Genomic DNA, 17137 nt, shown 5'->3' on the forward strand with positions numbered 1-17137 from the left:
AAGATCTGTAGATGTAAGGATCCACTCCTGCCTGCTACAGAAGAGAAAATGCATCACTTGTTCAACATTTGTGAAACATTTGCAAATTTGTAACATGACAATTGAAAGGAGGATCACACACTTTTGGTAATATCAAAATATATTTTTTTATTTTGAACTTCTGATCCGATGACAACAAATTAATGCATTGCAAGGTGCAAGGCTGAGCGGGGAGGGTCAGCAACCAAAAGAACCGTTCAACTGGGAAAACGAAGGGTGGGTGTAGTGGGTACTGCTGATAAACATTTCCAACCCAGAAAGCTCAACCTGGGTAAGTTCTGTACACGCTCTAAGTGTCCAAATTCAACGGTCATTTTTAACTTTTTTTTTCTTATAGCTACAAAGAAATATGTATTACAAAAGTACTAAAAGAGTACAAAAAGTTCAGGACAAGGGGGAGTATGATGGAAATTTTGATAGTGACAAAATAAAAAGAGGTGGGCAAAAGGTTGGGAGAGCAGATTATGGAGTAACAGAACTGAAATAACCTTCTGTTGCCACTGACTGCATAATAAATAGTGTTCAGATAGTACAGTCTACTTCAAGTTGACGATATCATACTACACTGCGTAAAATTAACGTAAGCCTTATAAATGGTGACCTGATATCTGGGGCTGTAAAAATGATGACGCAGGCTCCTCTATTGGACACACAGGTCTCTGGAGCCTCAATGTCATCTCTGCACTCTCAGCAGTATCGAAGATCTTTTAGTGACTTTTCAAAGCCAACGAGAGAATTAAAGGGACATCTAATGTATTTTTTGCCTCAGCTGAATAAAAGGCGAGTTCAGGGTTTGCAGCAGAAGCACACACTGATCACAGACAATTATGAGGATTGCAGTTTTGTGCCACCATATTTGCCTTGCATGTTAAATTATTTCACACCAGGAGCAATTATGCTACTGAATACGATTTACTTGTAGGTGAGATTTCCAACCCAGTGCTCAGACTTGCCCTAAGCTTCATATTTTCCTTTGAAAGTAGACATTTATTTAGCCATTATTTATGTTTCTCTAGTCTAGTCTAATATATGTACTGTATTTGTAAAATAATACCTCTGTGACGGAGCTACAAACCTATACCTGACCTCAGAGAGTTATCATCACATTTGAGACCAGATTCCTTTCAGATGGACTTTAAATAAAATTAATTATGGATGCATCATTGAGAAATGAGCCTCCAGATATGAGATATTGAACGCCCCAGACAGGAAGGTGTAATAGGCGATTAATATTGATTGCTGTGCTCAATGGTTACAAATAAGAGACTGAATATCCAAGTGAGCTGATGGACCATTCAGTCAGTTTAAATTAACAATGTAGGTGTTGTGTGTGAATTGAATATTATACGCAAAGAGGACAAAGGCAGGGTTGTTTAGCAGGCAAACTGACAGATGGGCAAACACTAACATAGTATAAATCAGGTGTTGACTTCTTTAAGGAGAAATCAAAAAGTACATAACCTTATATTATGCATGGGTTTGCAGTAATTTGTTAGAACAACTATATCAGAGCATAAACCCAGTCAATTAGGTTAAATAAAAACTATCTTGATAAACCAGTGAACAGATAATTTGTGAAACTTAAAGCAAGTCTTTTCTTTTTGTCTAGATATATTCCATAATAAACCTAGGGTTGTCCAGTGTTAGCCATTGTACTTTTTAGACCTCGTCTTTACAAGAAACACGTTTTTTTTTTTTATCCTTATTAAAATTCCTGTTCTTAATGCAATACAGAAAAAAAAGAATCTAAGGAGTAGCTACAGCAGTTAACTCTGTCTACAGTTAGCATTTTGTTGCTTCATCAGTACTGGACAAACCAAGCATAATGCACTATGCATCTCTTTGAATGTGCACCCCTATCATTTCTGTATCTATTCTCAGCAGAATTTACATCTCCTTTGAATAAACAACCATAACTTAATCAATGGTTTTCAGATTTGAACAATTAAACCAAAGCATGAAAACTACTGAAACGAAAGAATAAATGAAAGTTAAATGGTTTCAAGTCCCCACACTGTTCTTTTGTCTGAACCACAAAATGTAAAGTACCAGAAAGACTTTAAATAACTGTACTCTGCTTAAAAATTGAGAAAGATGAGTCCTTATTTCATGCAAGCTGTGACCTTAAAAATGCAAGTGTTGAAAAAGAGACAGAGCAAGAAAGAAAGGGGAAAAACACAAGAGTTAAGAGAAAGCAAACAGAAAAAATACAGATGTGTGCACACTTAAATGGAACTAACAACAAAGATTAAAATCTTTTCGCTTGTTTATTTTTGATGAGATTGGTTTGAAGAACAAATAGTAAAATATCTTCCAAATTTTGGTAAATATACCAGTCCTTTTTTTTTTTTCTTCTTTCTTCTTTTGTGTTGTTTCCCCACCGATGTTACTTACAAAAGTCCCTTTCATGTCTCTGGTTGGAATCATTTCCACTCTACTTTGCTGCGTCAGGATGCTCGTTTTTTTTCCCGTCCTGTCTGTAGTGGCTGGCCATGGTTCAAATAGGGATTGTAGCAGTACATGGGGCAGGGACAGTCATTTTGGCTATGTACACATTCATAGTCGGTCCATGGCTTCCAACAAGCAGCGTTATTTCCTCAGATCTAATACACAAACCTAAAGAGAGAGCAAAGACACACTTGACATGTCACACATTTAATCATATGTCTGCAATCTATGCTTGAAAATTATAACGGCATTCTACTGAGGTTCTGTTGGCCCCTGAGGAAATCGTTATCATCATCATAACAGGGGGGCAAAGATTTATGGGTGAAGTTTGCTAACAACGCAAAAAAAAAAATTCTAGCATAAGTTGGAGAAAGAGACAGCACTTTTTAAACTGTTTAACATTTTAATAATGTTAAACTGTTGGTGAATATAAATGATTGCTACTTGATAAGTAAATCTCACACACTTGAATTCTACTGGCTCACAAGTCAGAGGTTAGGTCAAAGTTCATCTAAATAAAACTGCTGTGAAGTAACTGCTACCAGAAGCAAAAGAGTGCTCATGGTTGCCTTTAATGCAAAAAGAATTAATAAAATAAAATAAAATAAATTACACCTAGTGGTCAAAATGGGAACTACAACAAGTGCTAATATAGTGACAGGGATCACGCTGTCCCTTGTTTGCTCTATTAACATTTTCAGTGGAGGAGGAACAGCGGACAGTAAAGTTAGGGCTGCCAGATTCACATTTTTTTTTTTACGACAAATTGGGATTGTTTCAAAAACTCTGGCCACCGAGTTCTTATTTTACAGTAATACATTTTCACAAACAAAGGCAAAGTGTAAGTGTACACACTGTGTCTATGATGTATAGTACCATTTCTATTATAAGATATAGTGCAAAGATTGGTAGAGGGAAAGGGGGATTATGGAGTGGATAATCTCAGCATATGAGAAATGCGTCCACACCAGTGTGACCTTGTTTCCCACACAAAGGGTGGATAAAAACGTTTTTTACGTTCACGTTTTTTTTTGGTTGGTTTTTAGGATGTAGAAACCTGAAAACCCTGGTTAATGATATTCCCTCTTTTGTGTGTGCCTCGCACACTGTGATGGGAACACACCTGCTGAAAGACATTTGAACAAAGATACACCTAAAACTGCTCAAAATGTGCTGCTACGCTGTATGCTGATAGACTGTTTGTTTTTTATAGTTAAAAAAATAAAATAAAATATTGAAATATTGCTGCTTTCAAATTGGGATCCATGTAGGCAATTATTCCATCTGTACCCAACAGCTCAAATAATGTATTCTGCTAGCTAATTTGCAATGCTAGCTAGTTATTACACTGAATTGTGGAAATCACTTGTCACTGTACCTATACTGTACTTGCTACCAAGGTCAACTGCATTCTGATTATTAAAACCTACTCTGTTCTATCCTCCTCCACATGTCAGGTAAGTGGCCACTTGTGTGACTCATAAGGGGTTGTCGACAAGGGTGTGTTGGTGGGTATGTAATAAAAAAAAAGCAGGTACTTACAGAGCCATCCGATGCACTTGCACCCACTTTGTCACCAGCTGCATTCCAACACACTTCAAAAATGCCCCCTGTTCCCCTGTAGCTATGAACTAAAGCACCAGTCTGTGGAAACACAATGAAAATTGTATTCAATAAATCAACATGTCAATTTCAAATGCTACACAACTGGCTGCCCTTTTTGTAATTTTTTTTTTTTTAAATAAACCCAACAGCTAGATGCTCTATATAAGTGTGCCTACCCTCTATCTATGCACTAAATGTTACTATATCAGAAACTTTCATACATGTCTCAGAACGTGTTGGCAAACACAAGAGGATATCTTGTTTAAGTCATCAGAGAGTTTTGTGTAAAACACTCAGTGGAGAGTGAAAATGGGCTGCTGAGAACTTGTCCAATGCAGTTACTATATATTGCTCAAAAGCTTTTATTTTTGGTCATGATGATTAGTAGCTGTTGTTTTTTTCCCCCACTAGAAATGGGGAATGGAAGTGTGGAATGGAAATATGTAGAGCAAATCTTGGTCTGAAGCTTGTGGCAAGAAAAGTGTAGGAGCTATCAATTCCAATTTTTACAACTTGCCTAATTGCCTGACATGTTGAAATACAACTAGAGAAGCACCATAATTACCATCTTGAACAGTTGGTGAAAGAGACTCTTACCTGTGTGTTCCAGATGTGTACACACTTGTCGAAAGAGCCGCTGGCCAAATGGCGGCCGTCAGGGCTAAAGGCGACGCTGTAAACCGGCTCCTGGTGTTTGGTTAATGTGTGGATGCAGATGCCTCGATCTACATCCCATAGCCGAACAGTGGAGTCAAAGGATGCACTGGAGGGATAAGAGGAACAAAAGAAATAAGCACCACCATTACTTACTGTGATGCACACTATGTATAAGAGTTAACAACGTAAAGTGTATACAGTGAAAAAGGTTTTATTACCTGGCAAGCATGAGATTGGCGTTGGGATTGTTGGTGCCAGGGCCAGTTGGGCTCCATTTTATAGTGTAAATTTCTTTGCTGTGAGCTTGCAAGTCATGAACGCACGTGTCCTGCTTCATACTCCAGATCTAAAACAAAACAAACACTACAACTTTAGACACCTGATAAAGGACGAAGTGTTAGTCTATCAATCAATACATGTTTCAAGGGGGTTTTTATTGTTATTCCTCAATTCTGACTTGTAGACTTTGGAACAAAATGTTCTAGAAAGCATTGAAAAAGCACTGAACTGAGAAATTTAATTTGTAGCCTGTGTGTGGTTGTTAATTGAAGTATTTTTTTTAATTACGACAGGAAAAATTTGTTGTGGTGCAACTACTGTGAATAAACTGTAGATTCTACACTTATGTAATTTGGGTAGAAAAGCAGATGGAGAAAAGTATCGCAGCAACACTGATGATAAAGAGTTTCATAGCAGCACAATAGCATTATCTTTGAGAGTGCATACAGTCCATGAGATAATGTGTAATTGTGTATTGCAGGCGTGCACTGATGGCTGTCCTGGGTGGTTGTTGTGGGCAGCAGTGTGTTGTGTAGTGTGACACTTGACGTTACCTTCAGTGTCATGTCGTCAGAACATGATGCCAGCAGGTTGCCAGTTGGATCCCATTTGATTGCATTTACTTCATTCTAAAAAAGAGAGAGAACATGGGTGAGGATAAGCACACATCGTTTTTTGGAAGAACAAAGCAGCAGCAATATGCAGATGGAGCTTACTGTGTGTCCTTGGAATGTCTTTATGGGTCGGTCTTGGCCCAGTTTACACACGTGGATGCACATGTCCGTGCTGCACGAGGCAAACGTGTTGTTGCTCTGCCAGTCCACATCCAGAGCAGGTGCTGAGAGAGGAAAGGAGAAAGAGAGAATTTGTGCTTACAAGGCTCTATTTGCCCCAGGCTATCTTAGCTCAAGTACAACTTTCTTTTAGAGAAGCTGCTACATTAATGTCACCTCTTGTCCTGCATCTTCACTTGAAATAGCTCTACTCTAATTTAAAGTAGCAGACTACAGCAATGAGATTTGTACAATAAATACCAACACTCAGCAATCGTGCCTCCTGCAAATGCAATTTTATTCAGCTTTACCTCCTCCAAATGTAATTTCACATGTTTGTGACTTAAAGCAAAGGATAAGTCGCAATTTTCTGAAACTGAACAATAAATCTTAAATGTTAGCAATAAGACACTGGTCTCTTGTGATCTGGCAATTTACAGGAATTTGAATTTCACATAAAAGCACTCATTAAGAGTGTTTTGATTCATATTTGGGATATGGCTCCACTTCGTTCCTTTTTAGTAGTTACAGAAGTTTGGGGGCAGCACGTTTTCGATATAGTCCGTTCACAAATCACTTGTCTAAGGCAGAAACTGTAGTGTGCACACACACACACATATATATATAAAATAAGGAAATATGCAATTTTTCTAAAGTCTGCATTTTAACTAAAACAGACAAGTGGCATTATGTGCCTGCTGGTTATCATAAACCCTCGTATACACACACACACAGATTCTACCGCAGCAGGCTTGAATGTATCAGCGCTGAGCGGCACAGAGGGGCAAATCTAATTACGATCATTACCATTAAAAGTATTTGTAAACTGTTAGATCTGACACTTCGTTGTAGGCCTATTTATTATTTCCTTTTTTTCTTTCTGAAAAGAAATATACTGAAAATGTTAACAAACGCATTAATGAAATCCGTTTAGCTTGACAGAAAACAAGGGGGTTAGCAGGTCTGATTGTCTTTGTATCACTATGTAAACATCAGCAAAATGTACACAAAAGTACCTGAATGGAAGGGAAACTGCTGCTTGGCCTCTCCTGTATGAGCGTCCCAAATGATTGTTGTCTAAAACAGACAGAAATATATCAATCAATACTTACATCTAATGAAGCAAATAAGGCAAATACTTTTACAAAAAAAAAATTCTCTCTGCATACCTTATCTACACCAGCGCTAAGGATAAAATTTCCTTTCTTGTTCCATTTCAACGCAAATATAGGGCCTTTATGCTGACCCAGGGTGCTGGCAAGATTACCTGTAAAAAGCATTGTCTGAGCATCACACACACACACAAAAAAAAAAAAAAAGGCAGCACAAATTGGGTTCTTGCATAAAGCTGAAAGGAGACACACTCACCATCTTTTGTCCATATTCTGGCAAAGCCATCATAAGAGCCTGTGGCTAATAATGTACCCTCGCTCTGTGAAAATGGAATAACAGATATATCAAGCTCCCATCAGCCCCAGAAAACTGAAAGACAGAAAAGCAGTGTGCAGTAAGAGCACAGCCTCTGAAACAACACTCACATTCCAGTCTAATGATGTAACGTCTTTGTTGCTGGGCACGTCTTGGCCTCCCTCTCGTATACAGTGCCTGAGCACGAGCTGTGTGGAGCTGCTGGTGCTATTCTCACTCAGGTTCCATATGCGAGCCGTCGAGTCCCCAGACCTACAAATGCATCAAGAAAGTGAGTCAGAGAACAGGAGAAGGTGACAGAACAAAAAGAAAAGCAAAGGAGCTCTGTGTAACCACATTATTCACAATATATAATATACACGGATGAAGGACAGTCAGCTAGGGGTGAAGGAAACGGGCAGGAACAGGAGGCAAGCGACTGACCCAGAAGCGAGCAGGTCACTGACGGGGTTCCAGGCGCAGATGAACACCTCCGACTCGTGTCCCCGCAGCACCATAGCTTTATTCTGAGGAATCTCCACATCTCCGTCTACCTCCATCATGTCTGCATGGTTATCTACAGAGAAAAGGGCACAAGTGAGAGCAATTCGACACACAATCCAAGAGATCTTTTTTCCTTTTGAAAAACTACTGAAAACAACCTAAGCGTTTTTCGAACAGCATATAGTATATAGTTTAGATTGAGGCTCACTAGGTAAGGCATGTGCACCATTCTCCTCTCCGTTGGCGGTGTTCTCTCCATTTTTGGCGTTGCCCTGCATGTTGGTGCTGGAGGCTGGAGGTGCGGCGGCAGCTTGCTGCTGTGCCAGTTTGTCTCGGTAGGCTTGCTGGCGTGTCTGCACCACATCAGGCATCACAGCGTCGATCAGAGACAAGGATTCGATCGGCCGGCCATCAAACAGGGTGCCGTCCTGAACACACAGGCAAAATAATATTTTCAAACAGGAAAAAAAAAAAAAAAAAGGCATTCGAAACACAACAGACTCATCTGCATCTTCCCGTAAATTGAACTAATTCATTTATAATATGTTAAAGTAGCAGTTTGTAATTTTAGTTGTTTGTAATTTTAGTTGAGAGGCAAATTAGAATTGCAATAGAAACACAGACAAGCCTTCCCTTCCCTCCTAACAAACACAACCTCGTACTGTTGAAACTAGAGATGTGTCACAAATTGGCCTTTTAAAGGAAAACTTTGCTTTGGCTGGGTGGAGTTAATATCTGGGCTATTATGCAAATAATGCATAATGCAAACCACAGCCAGAAAAAGGTCCAGTGTATGGTAATATCATGAATTACAGTTTTCAATATATAATAAACTTATAACAGGTTTAGAAACACCTTTACAATTTATAAACTGTACCTTTAATTGTGCAAAACATTTCAGTGTTAGAAGTATAACTCAGTAATTGTTAGTGCAGAATATTATAAAGTCAGGCCATTGCCCAAAGTCATGTCACCTCGCTACTTAAACAAAGGACCTTTAAATATGACACATGAAAATTAAACTTCCAACAAAACAAACAAATAAACAAAGATATAAATAAAAGACTGGAATAACAATGACTGTGGTTGTTTAGTATGTTAATTGAATTTCAGGGCTTTTGTTGTTGTTGTTGATTTTTGGACATTTGGACATTTTCTGCTAACCATAAGACCAAATTAGCTTTACATTTCAAAGGCTGAGAAAAAGAAGAGGCAGAGCTCCATCTTACCTCGTTGATACTGACTTCTGCCTCCACATACTGCAAGCCCTTCTGGATAATGGAGATGAGGGCAGCAGGGGGCACTAGGGCTCCGTTGATGTTAGACTGGCTGATGTGGCTCTCTATGCCAAACGTGAAGGCTGAATGGGAAAACCCTGCCAGTGGAGGGGGGGAAGAAAAAAAAACACATCAGTGTGCAGCTCTCATGGGGATCGCCTTGCTCTCACTCTTGGTCCCTCAGGGAACGCACATGTGCTTTCTGATTACATGTGGCTCTGCTGTTTTATAGATGCTTGTACGGAAATTGAAATATACATGTAAAGAATAAAATAAGATTAATAGCCTGATTACAGAATGTGTGTTTAATCTGTTTATGGAGGAAAGCTTTGGTTGTGCAGTACACGTACCTGACTCCTGTAGGTATCTGTACACCAGAAAGTTGACCTCATCACTGCTTATGCTCATCTTTACACCTGCTTACACCATGAGGTCAGCACACAGGATACAAGCCTGTGAGTGGGAAGCAAGAGAGACACATATGACCCCAAGTCATTATGACCAGTCAATAACAAGTCAATAACAGTAATAGTAATAGTTAAAGTAAAAGGTGCAGATGAGAGGCTTCAGCATTATCTGAGTACGTAAAAGGTGTCATGCTGTTAAACAGAGTTAACAGATCTCCCTGCTGAAAGGGGCATGAGTGTGTACACTTCTGCCACCATTTAGTGCAGTTTGTTCTCTCCTGCACATCTGAATAACAAGCTGCACTTCCACAAATTGCCATGAAAGTATGGGGGCGCTGTGGTATCAAAATCACAAAAGGAGGCAAAGCCAGGACTATGGCTAAGGAAAGTGCATTTTTACGTTAAGTTACTAGAAAATGTTTCGGTCTAGTGAATGTGCCATTCACATCTGGCTTACACTTACACTAGTGTTGCCAGTGTGCTAATAAATAAACTGAAGAAACTCCAGAGCATACATCACACTCTGGGAACAAATCAGTGTAGAAATTCTGGCCCTCTGCAGATAAGTAATATTTCTGTTCTTGTTAATAAATATTCAAGCAAGAATATCTTGCATTCATGCATGAACATAATGCAAATGCAACCTTTATTTACATTGTAGAGGAAAATCCCACTGAGGTTACAAGCTACAAGCTTCACTGAAATGCAGCCTAATCTACTAAGCTACATTATTACAAAAATCACAAAGGTATTTATAAAGATAAAACAACTCTGTGAGATATACATCATAACAACAACAATAATAGTAACACATACTGTCATTATGTCTGCTCTGGCTCCAAAGAGCAAGCATCCTGCAACCGCAAATCAATATGCCTAGAATGACTCACTGTCTTGTCAGGATGTGCTAGGTGCAAGTGTGATGAAACATCAGCTGCTGTTTTGTTGTTGAATTCAGTTTAAATTCTTAACCAACTTAGGAAGAGGGAAGTTAAAAACAACAACACAAATTCTCCACATATCTCAAATGTAGAGATGTAGACAACTAGAAATGAGAATGTAGACAACTAGGTTGTGTCCAAATTTGTGCTTAGTTTTAACGTATAGTAGTTAATAATAACTGTAATTAAAATAATAAAATAATGTCACCACACCCCATCCTCAAACTGCACTGAGCTGTTAAGTAATCTAAAATACGCTTGAAAATGTGATGACCAAAAAACTGTAGTACACAGAGGCAGTGAATGGCGGAGACGGTTACTTTAACAGTTACTTTGAGTTGGGGCTGGAATCACAAATTTTAGCTTAGCATTGAGACTATGATTCTTTGACTATTTTTGTAAAGAACCATATGTAAGGAACAAATATGGCTGTTTTCCAGTAAGAGCACATCCCAAAGTGTTTTATTCCTCTTACACCACAGCAATTTGCCAACAATTTAAATTTTTAATTTAATAATGAATGATATGTTGTACTTTTAACCGTGTATAGTTACATTTAACACTGTATGCCGAAGTCAACTTTAGGTGAAAGTGCAAGTTTGAACTCCCAGTTACTTGACATGTTCGAACTTCAAAATTGGGGGAGTGGGGGTTGGTTGCAATGGACTCGTCCTTGAAAGCCTTTTTTTTTTTTTTTTTGCAACAAGCTAGCCAGAGTTAACATCAGTTATCACGAGTTTTATGATTTTGAGATCACGAGTTTTATGATGTATTTACTTTTTCGGGACAGTGATCTTCAAGTCCATATCTCAGATTAAACCAACTAATGCGTCTGTGTTGACTGATCTAAAGTAAAGACTACTATAAACTCATTTAAAGTAGTGAAGTGATATTTTATTTAATGACGTTGTGAGCAGCCACGTTGACATCGTATGCTAAACTCGGGGTTGAAGACACCTTCCCGATTTTCTGATTGAACAGAATTTGAAGTCTGCACTAGTTCCTGTCACTTACCTACATTATAGTAGCTATAAACTTTGCTTCCCTTACCAGCCTCTTTTTTCTCTCTCTTGAAATTTGAGACCAAAAAAAAAAAACTGAAAAACACATCTCATGTTACCAAGCAACTGGAAAGCACAGTCTCCTTACAAAAAATATCACCATAACAATAATTCTGCGTTTTCTTTACATTTTATTATGATAAGTTCCTGTGAATGAGCTGTTACTACAGAAATGATCACGTATTATAACAAGCACATTAAGATAAATCTGTGATTTGAATCAGCACTACCATCAGAGCTGCTGCTCTTACATTACTGTAGCAGACCCTGATGGCTACCTTTTTCTAGCTTGTGAATGACAACTCGTTTGCATTTTGAATTACTCATTTATGGTACATTTGTAATGTTAAATGCTAAATCCTGAAAAGAATTCAAAGCTATTTAGTATAAAACTATAATAATATTACAGTACCACGAATGTAGCGTGTTCTCCCAAAGTTAAAAGTAACCAGCAATATTAGCATCTGGTTAAATAATCAGTTGTGGCAATGTTTCTGTTGTTCAGCAACTCATTGAACTTGCACGGTGCTGATAATCGTGCTGTGTGTGTAATGCGGCAAGTATTGGCAAGTTCTGAGTGAGACGGCACATGCAGCCATGACTCACATAACTCATTCATTCATTTCAAGCGAGCTTTTGTGCCATTTTAAAATTCTCTCAAAGCATTCCCACACTGTTTCTCCTGATGTTCTACTGTAAACTCACTGCAATTCAGTTCATTGGTCAGTGAGTAAAAAGATATAGTGGCACTTTGTTTTATATGGCTGCACGAGTGCAAACGCTAGACACGACGCTGCACTTGAATCAAACTGCATTGAGAAACATATCAAGATTGTGATTTTAGTAGAATTTTTTGTGCAGCCCCAATTTGCGTCGAGTGTCTTAAGACCTGTCATGCTGTTTCCCTAGTGCTGATCATAAGCTTCCATTACTTGTTGCATTAGGATTGTGAATCCAGTACAAAAAAAGTTTAGACCACACATGTTGTCCATTATATTGATTTCCCCTGAAGCCTTAGTAAATTTCAGCGAGCTCAGTTAAAAACTGAGCAAAATTGATTGATTGATCAAGTTTTATACTCAAGTTACAACTTTGGCGTGCATTTTCTATCCATCACTATTAGAAGGAAAAAAAGCTGAATGATTCATCTGAAGTTAAACCCTTGTTTAGCTACAAGTCAGACCACATTCAGCTGATGCCAGAAGCAAATGATCTATTAGAGCAGCAGTTAAATATTTTTCTAATTGCTTTGGTAGTAAGAAAAGAGTTTATGAAGAGCTAATAAATAATACTGTTTCCAACCAGATACTATTTCAAAGATTCCACAATAAAATAGTAATGACAGAGGAAGATTTTTTTTGTGAAACTCAAAACTTGCAGGATTAGAGACCATGTGAATGTCTCCATTTAATGTAGAGGATTTCAAATTTATTACATGAAAAGGTGCAAACAATCCTATGTTGAATAACATGCTCAACGTTTACAGTTGTGGCTTGTTTACAGGTAAAAGCGTTTTTGCTCTCTAGGATACAAGCAAAGGTCAGGAACATTTCTATTATCATGATCATTTTCGGGTGTGGAGGTTCTGTTCTATTTCAAGAGAGCGCAGCTGTGGTGATGAAACACCTCCCTGATTATTCTCTCACCTTCCTTTCTTGCAGCAGACAACTTATCAATTCGAGATGTTTGCGAGAAACAGCTTGTATAAGCCTGACTAATCTTACTGTAGAAACTTTTAAAACATAGGTTTGCGTAGACTCAACAACTAAACTAAACGAAGGGGTGGGAGACAGAGTGGGGACTTGTAGGTGATTCATTTCCAGTGAGAAGAGCGTGTGTTTTGTCTCTTTGATCTCACTACACTCATATTAAACAAGGGTATACTACCTTTGAGAGATGCAGAACCAATCAGATAGCAACACTACTACGGCAGCCAATCAAGGGATGGAAGCTAAACTGAATGGTCTCTCTAAATCAATTTGTTTTATCTCACTCCGTAGCCAAATGAAATCTGTGCAACAGTACAGAGAGCTCATCTATATTATTGAGCTGCTGGATCAACAGCCGAGAGGAGTCTCCTTTTCAATAAATCCTGTTTCTGCAGGAGTCTCTCAAGGAGAACAGGGAAATCCACACATTTGTAAAGATGCTGGGTGGGGAAATTTTCTCACAAAACAGGCCACAAAATTTTTATCACTGAACACATGGCAAACAGAACATTAAAAATAATGTGTGAAACAAAAGCATAAACTGGTGCCAATGCATGGTATGTAGTACCATGTAGTAAGACTGTAGTTGTAGCGAATGTGTTAGTAAATCAAGTTCACCTAACCTGATTGTGGCACCGAAAACAACGTTGCTGCTTTAAAAATGTGGCACAGAGGGAAAAAAAAAGAAAAAAATTAACCTACACCCAATTCTCAGGGTTCATCACACCTCTGTATTGAGTGCGAGTTTGCGTCAGCCTTTACGCAGAGCCTTTCACACACTTCTTGTGTCTAGCATGAACTCTGCTCACACAAACATCTCAAGGACTCACTGCGCAATCACTCTTCCAAGTACCAAAATTCCACAAGGTTTGGATAATCAATGATAAGCTGCGAGTCACTAACTGTACTGAAAGCTTAAACTTCGATACATAACATTTTTCAAGCTGAAATATTTCAAGCTGAAGCAAGTGGAGACTTAACTGACCTACAAATGGTTCTTTTATTTATTGCTTTTTAGATTACATCAAGCGCAACAGTCACTTTTGGCAATACATTCCACATCCCCCTCGTAGCAATTGACAATTACCCTGTGCTCAAAGGAAAGGTGGCCTGATCAGTCTGGTGGGAGAACAATGAGCAGTGCTTATTACATGCCACATGCTACACAGGCTGTCGTGATGGATTAAGTAGGATGTAGCAGCAAACTGCTTGTGATGCACCACGCTCTCCAAGGAAGAAAGGAGGGAATAAACCTACAGCCACCGAGATAAACGTGTCACCTCAGCTGACCTGCTTTAGGCTCTGTCTCCATCAGTGCCAATTTGACCATGGAAGGAATATTACACAGCAGGGCAGAAATGGATTTCTCCCTCTGAGGCCGGGTTACGCTTCAAATGTCGTACTGGCCTCACCGAGGTCAAAGTTTTCCGTTTGATTCTGCCAAAAACGAACACATGCAGGAAAAAAAAAAACCCACATAACTCATCTAAATCACCAAAGACTGCTGTTATATTGTGTGAAGAAATGGTTGTAGCGGGATTTCTGTTTCTATACAATGCATAGCATATTGCTTCCAATTTTCTGCTCTATGCTGTGAGTGCACAGAAAAAAAAATAGTCGCAGTAGGGTTGTCATGATACCAAAGTTTTGACTTCAATATCAATAACAGGTGTAATATCACAAGTCATGGTACTAAAATGATACTTTGGCCGAAACTAAATACGGTTTCATTTAATACGTTCTGAAATCTTGCATTAGAACTGCGTAGCATTGACAAAACACGATTGGTGAAGAAAAATGTTGTTGTAGGAGCAATAAATATCCAAGTTCGCCCAAAGGACATGCACAAAATTACTAGTTATAGAATTTATACAGAAATTAAACTCTAAATAAAACATTTAGTCTAACTGGCAGAAGCCACAAATTGCTTGTGTTGGCTACTTTGCAGTGAGGGATATATAACACCATTTGTATTCTGGTTTTGTCTTTTCAATGCCCAACATTTTAAACAAGGCAAAAGAAATAATATTCCCAAATCTCACTCTTCTTTTTCAACAAAGGGGCATGAAACTTGTGTTCTTTATCCAGGCACTTGCCACTAAAGCCACTGTGCATGTTTCACCCATCCAAGTTAATTGACTTTGATTCACCTGTAGGCAAAATACAGCGTCAAATTGGTCTTTTAAAAGGCAACACCTAAAGTTGCCACAAACCACATTAATGGTATCTTGTGCACCTCTAAGTCATACAGACCAATTGCAATGTCAGTGTTGGTTGCACACCTGGATAAATGTAGCAAAAAATCCAGATTGTCAGTTGGCCAGACTGAAGTATAGAAGAGCACCATCGACAGAGCAGTACTGACAAAGACAACATTGTGTAAAATGGTTCGGAAGAAGGATGTCGCAGAGTAGCAAAAAGGTGTGATCGCATTTAGTAAGGCAAAAGTCCAAAGAAAGCCATCAAATTTGCTTGTGTGGGTCAACAGCTCTACAACAGTGGGAGAAACTTGTGGGAACAGAAGACAAATTGTAGAAATACAGTCAGGTCCATAAGTATTTGGACAGTGATTTTGCCTCCGTACACCACCGCAATGGATTTGAAGTGTAGACTTTCAGCTTTAATTCAAGGGGTTTAATAAAAATATTGCATTAACCATTTAGGAATTACAGCCATTTTTTACATTTTCACAGTCTCAAAAGTAATTGGATAATTGACTGATAAGCTGTTTCATAGCCAAGTGTGACCTGTTTCCTTGTTACTACATGACAAGTTAAGGAAATAAATGGTATGGAGTTGAATTTGCATTTGGTAGCTGTTCAAGGGAACTCTCAATATGCGGCCCAAAGAGGTGTTAATGCAACTGAATGAGGCCATCATTAGGCTGAAAAAACAAAACAGACCTAACAGAGACAGCAGAAACTTTAGGAGTGGCCAAATGTAACAAATTGTTGATTCTTAAAAAGAAGGAATGAACTGGCAAGCACAGCAACACCAAAAGGCCTGGAAGACCACGGAAGACAACTAAAGCGGATGATGGCAGAATTCTTTCCTTGGTGAAAAATACCCCTTCACAACATCTAGCCAAGTTAACAACACTCTCAAGGAGGTAGGCGTATCATTGTTAAAGTTTACAATCAAGAGACGTCTTCATGAATGTAAACATAGAGGGTTTACCTCAAGATGCAAACTACTGGTAACACTCAAGAACAGAAGGGCAAATTAGACTCTGCTAGAAACATCTTTTAGAGAGGGGGGGGGGTAGAAAAGAAAAAAAAAAAAAAAAAAAAGGGCCTGACCAATTTTGATAGAACTGATCTATGGACAGTACAAACCAAGATTAACTTGGACGCAAAACGATTTTTAACGTGGATTTTCCATGAACTTTTTACAGTCCTGTAAGTAGCCTATATGTTGCTCTGAAACTTGTTCTGTCACTATGTCCAAAATGTTTGTTTTGCCACTGAAAGCCTGCACATGAAAGTGTGAACACTTGGAAGTGTGGGGTACCAGTCAGACACTTGGAACACTTGGAAGTGTGAGGTACCTAAGCTTGTGGCTAGAAGTGTACAAAAATATCAGAGCTTCTATGGCCTGTGGGTAGCGCATCAGGGGCTGAGAGTAGCATCCTCACCTGATAGGACTGGTGCTGTTAAAAATGTCAGAGGAGTACATGTAGCATGTGCAAGAAAAATGACTAAAGAAACTTTTACATAATTTGGGGAAATGTTTATCAACAAACAAAGCCTACACTTCGTACAAACCATGACTTGATTTGACTTAAAGATCCAAGAAAGTCCACAAAAATTGTCGGTTGGTCTTTATAGCCTAAACCTGGACGTGGTATCAGCGACAATATTTGAGTAGGAATTTTTGACTCCTGCTTGGTTGAAGAGAGGCCCTTTTCAGTCAGGGGAACACATGTTATCTCCAGAACACAGGTGGAAGAGAGATCAAGGGAAACGTAGTCCCATGGCCCCTCTCCAGAGGAGCTCAGGAGAAAAAAAAGAAATGTGACTTTACACAAAGA

The 17137-nt window shown here is 38.7% G+C and overlaps 1 protein-coding gene across 3 annotated transcripts in view; it reads right to left on the bottom strand.

Annotated features, from left to right (window-relative positions):
- Positions 1 to 2287: 2287 nt before the first annotated feature.
- Positions 2288 to 17137, bottom strand: part of tbl1xr1a (TBL1X/Y related 1a) — a 61496-nt gene continuing 46646 nt past the window's right edge. For all 3 annotated transcript variants that reach the window (XM_053237959.1, XM_034308739.2, XM_026919670.3), the window contains 14 exons: positions 9340 to 9442; positions 8942 to 9087; positions 7921 to 8140; positions 7653 to 7785; positions 7340 to 7481; positions 7170 to 7233; positions 6971 to 7068; positions 6818 to 6878; positions 5745 to 5866; positions 5583 to 5657; positions 4968 to 5095; positions 4690 to 4855; positions 4030 to 4131; positions 2288 to 2655 (listed from right to left, as the gene is read on the bottom strand). In XM_053237959.1, the coding sequence (XP_053093934.1) occupies positions 2629 to 2655; positions 4030 to 4131; positions 4690 to 4855; positions 4968 to 5095; positions 5583 to 5657; positions 5745 to 5866; positions 6818 to 6878; positions 6971 to 7068; positions 7170 to 7233; positions 7340 to 7481; positions 7653 to 7785; positions 7921 to 8140; positions 8942 to 9087; positions 9340 to 9397 (1542 nt within the window). In that variant the 5' untranslated portion in view covers positions 9398 to 9442 and the 3' untranslated portion in view covers positions 2288 to 2628. The remainder of the gene's footprint in view (positions 2656 to 4029; positions 4132 to 4689; positions 4856 to 4967; positions 5096 to 5582; positions 5658 to 5744; positions 5867 to 6817; positions 6879 to 6970; positions 7069 to 7169; positions 7234 to 7339; positions 7482 to 7652; positions 7786 to 7920; positions 8141 to 8941; positions 9088 to 9339; positions 9443 to 17137) is intronic.

This window comes from Pangasianodon hypophthalmus, chromosome 11, assembly GCF_027358585.1.
Source record: "Pangasianodon hypophthalmus isolate fPanHyp1 chromosome 11, fPanHyp1.pri, whole genome shotgun sequence".
In the NCBI taxonomy this organism is placed as follows: Eukaryota; Metazoa; Chordata; class Actinopteri; order Siluriformes; family Pangasiidae; genus Pangasianodon; species Pangasianodon hypophthalmus.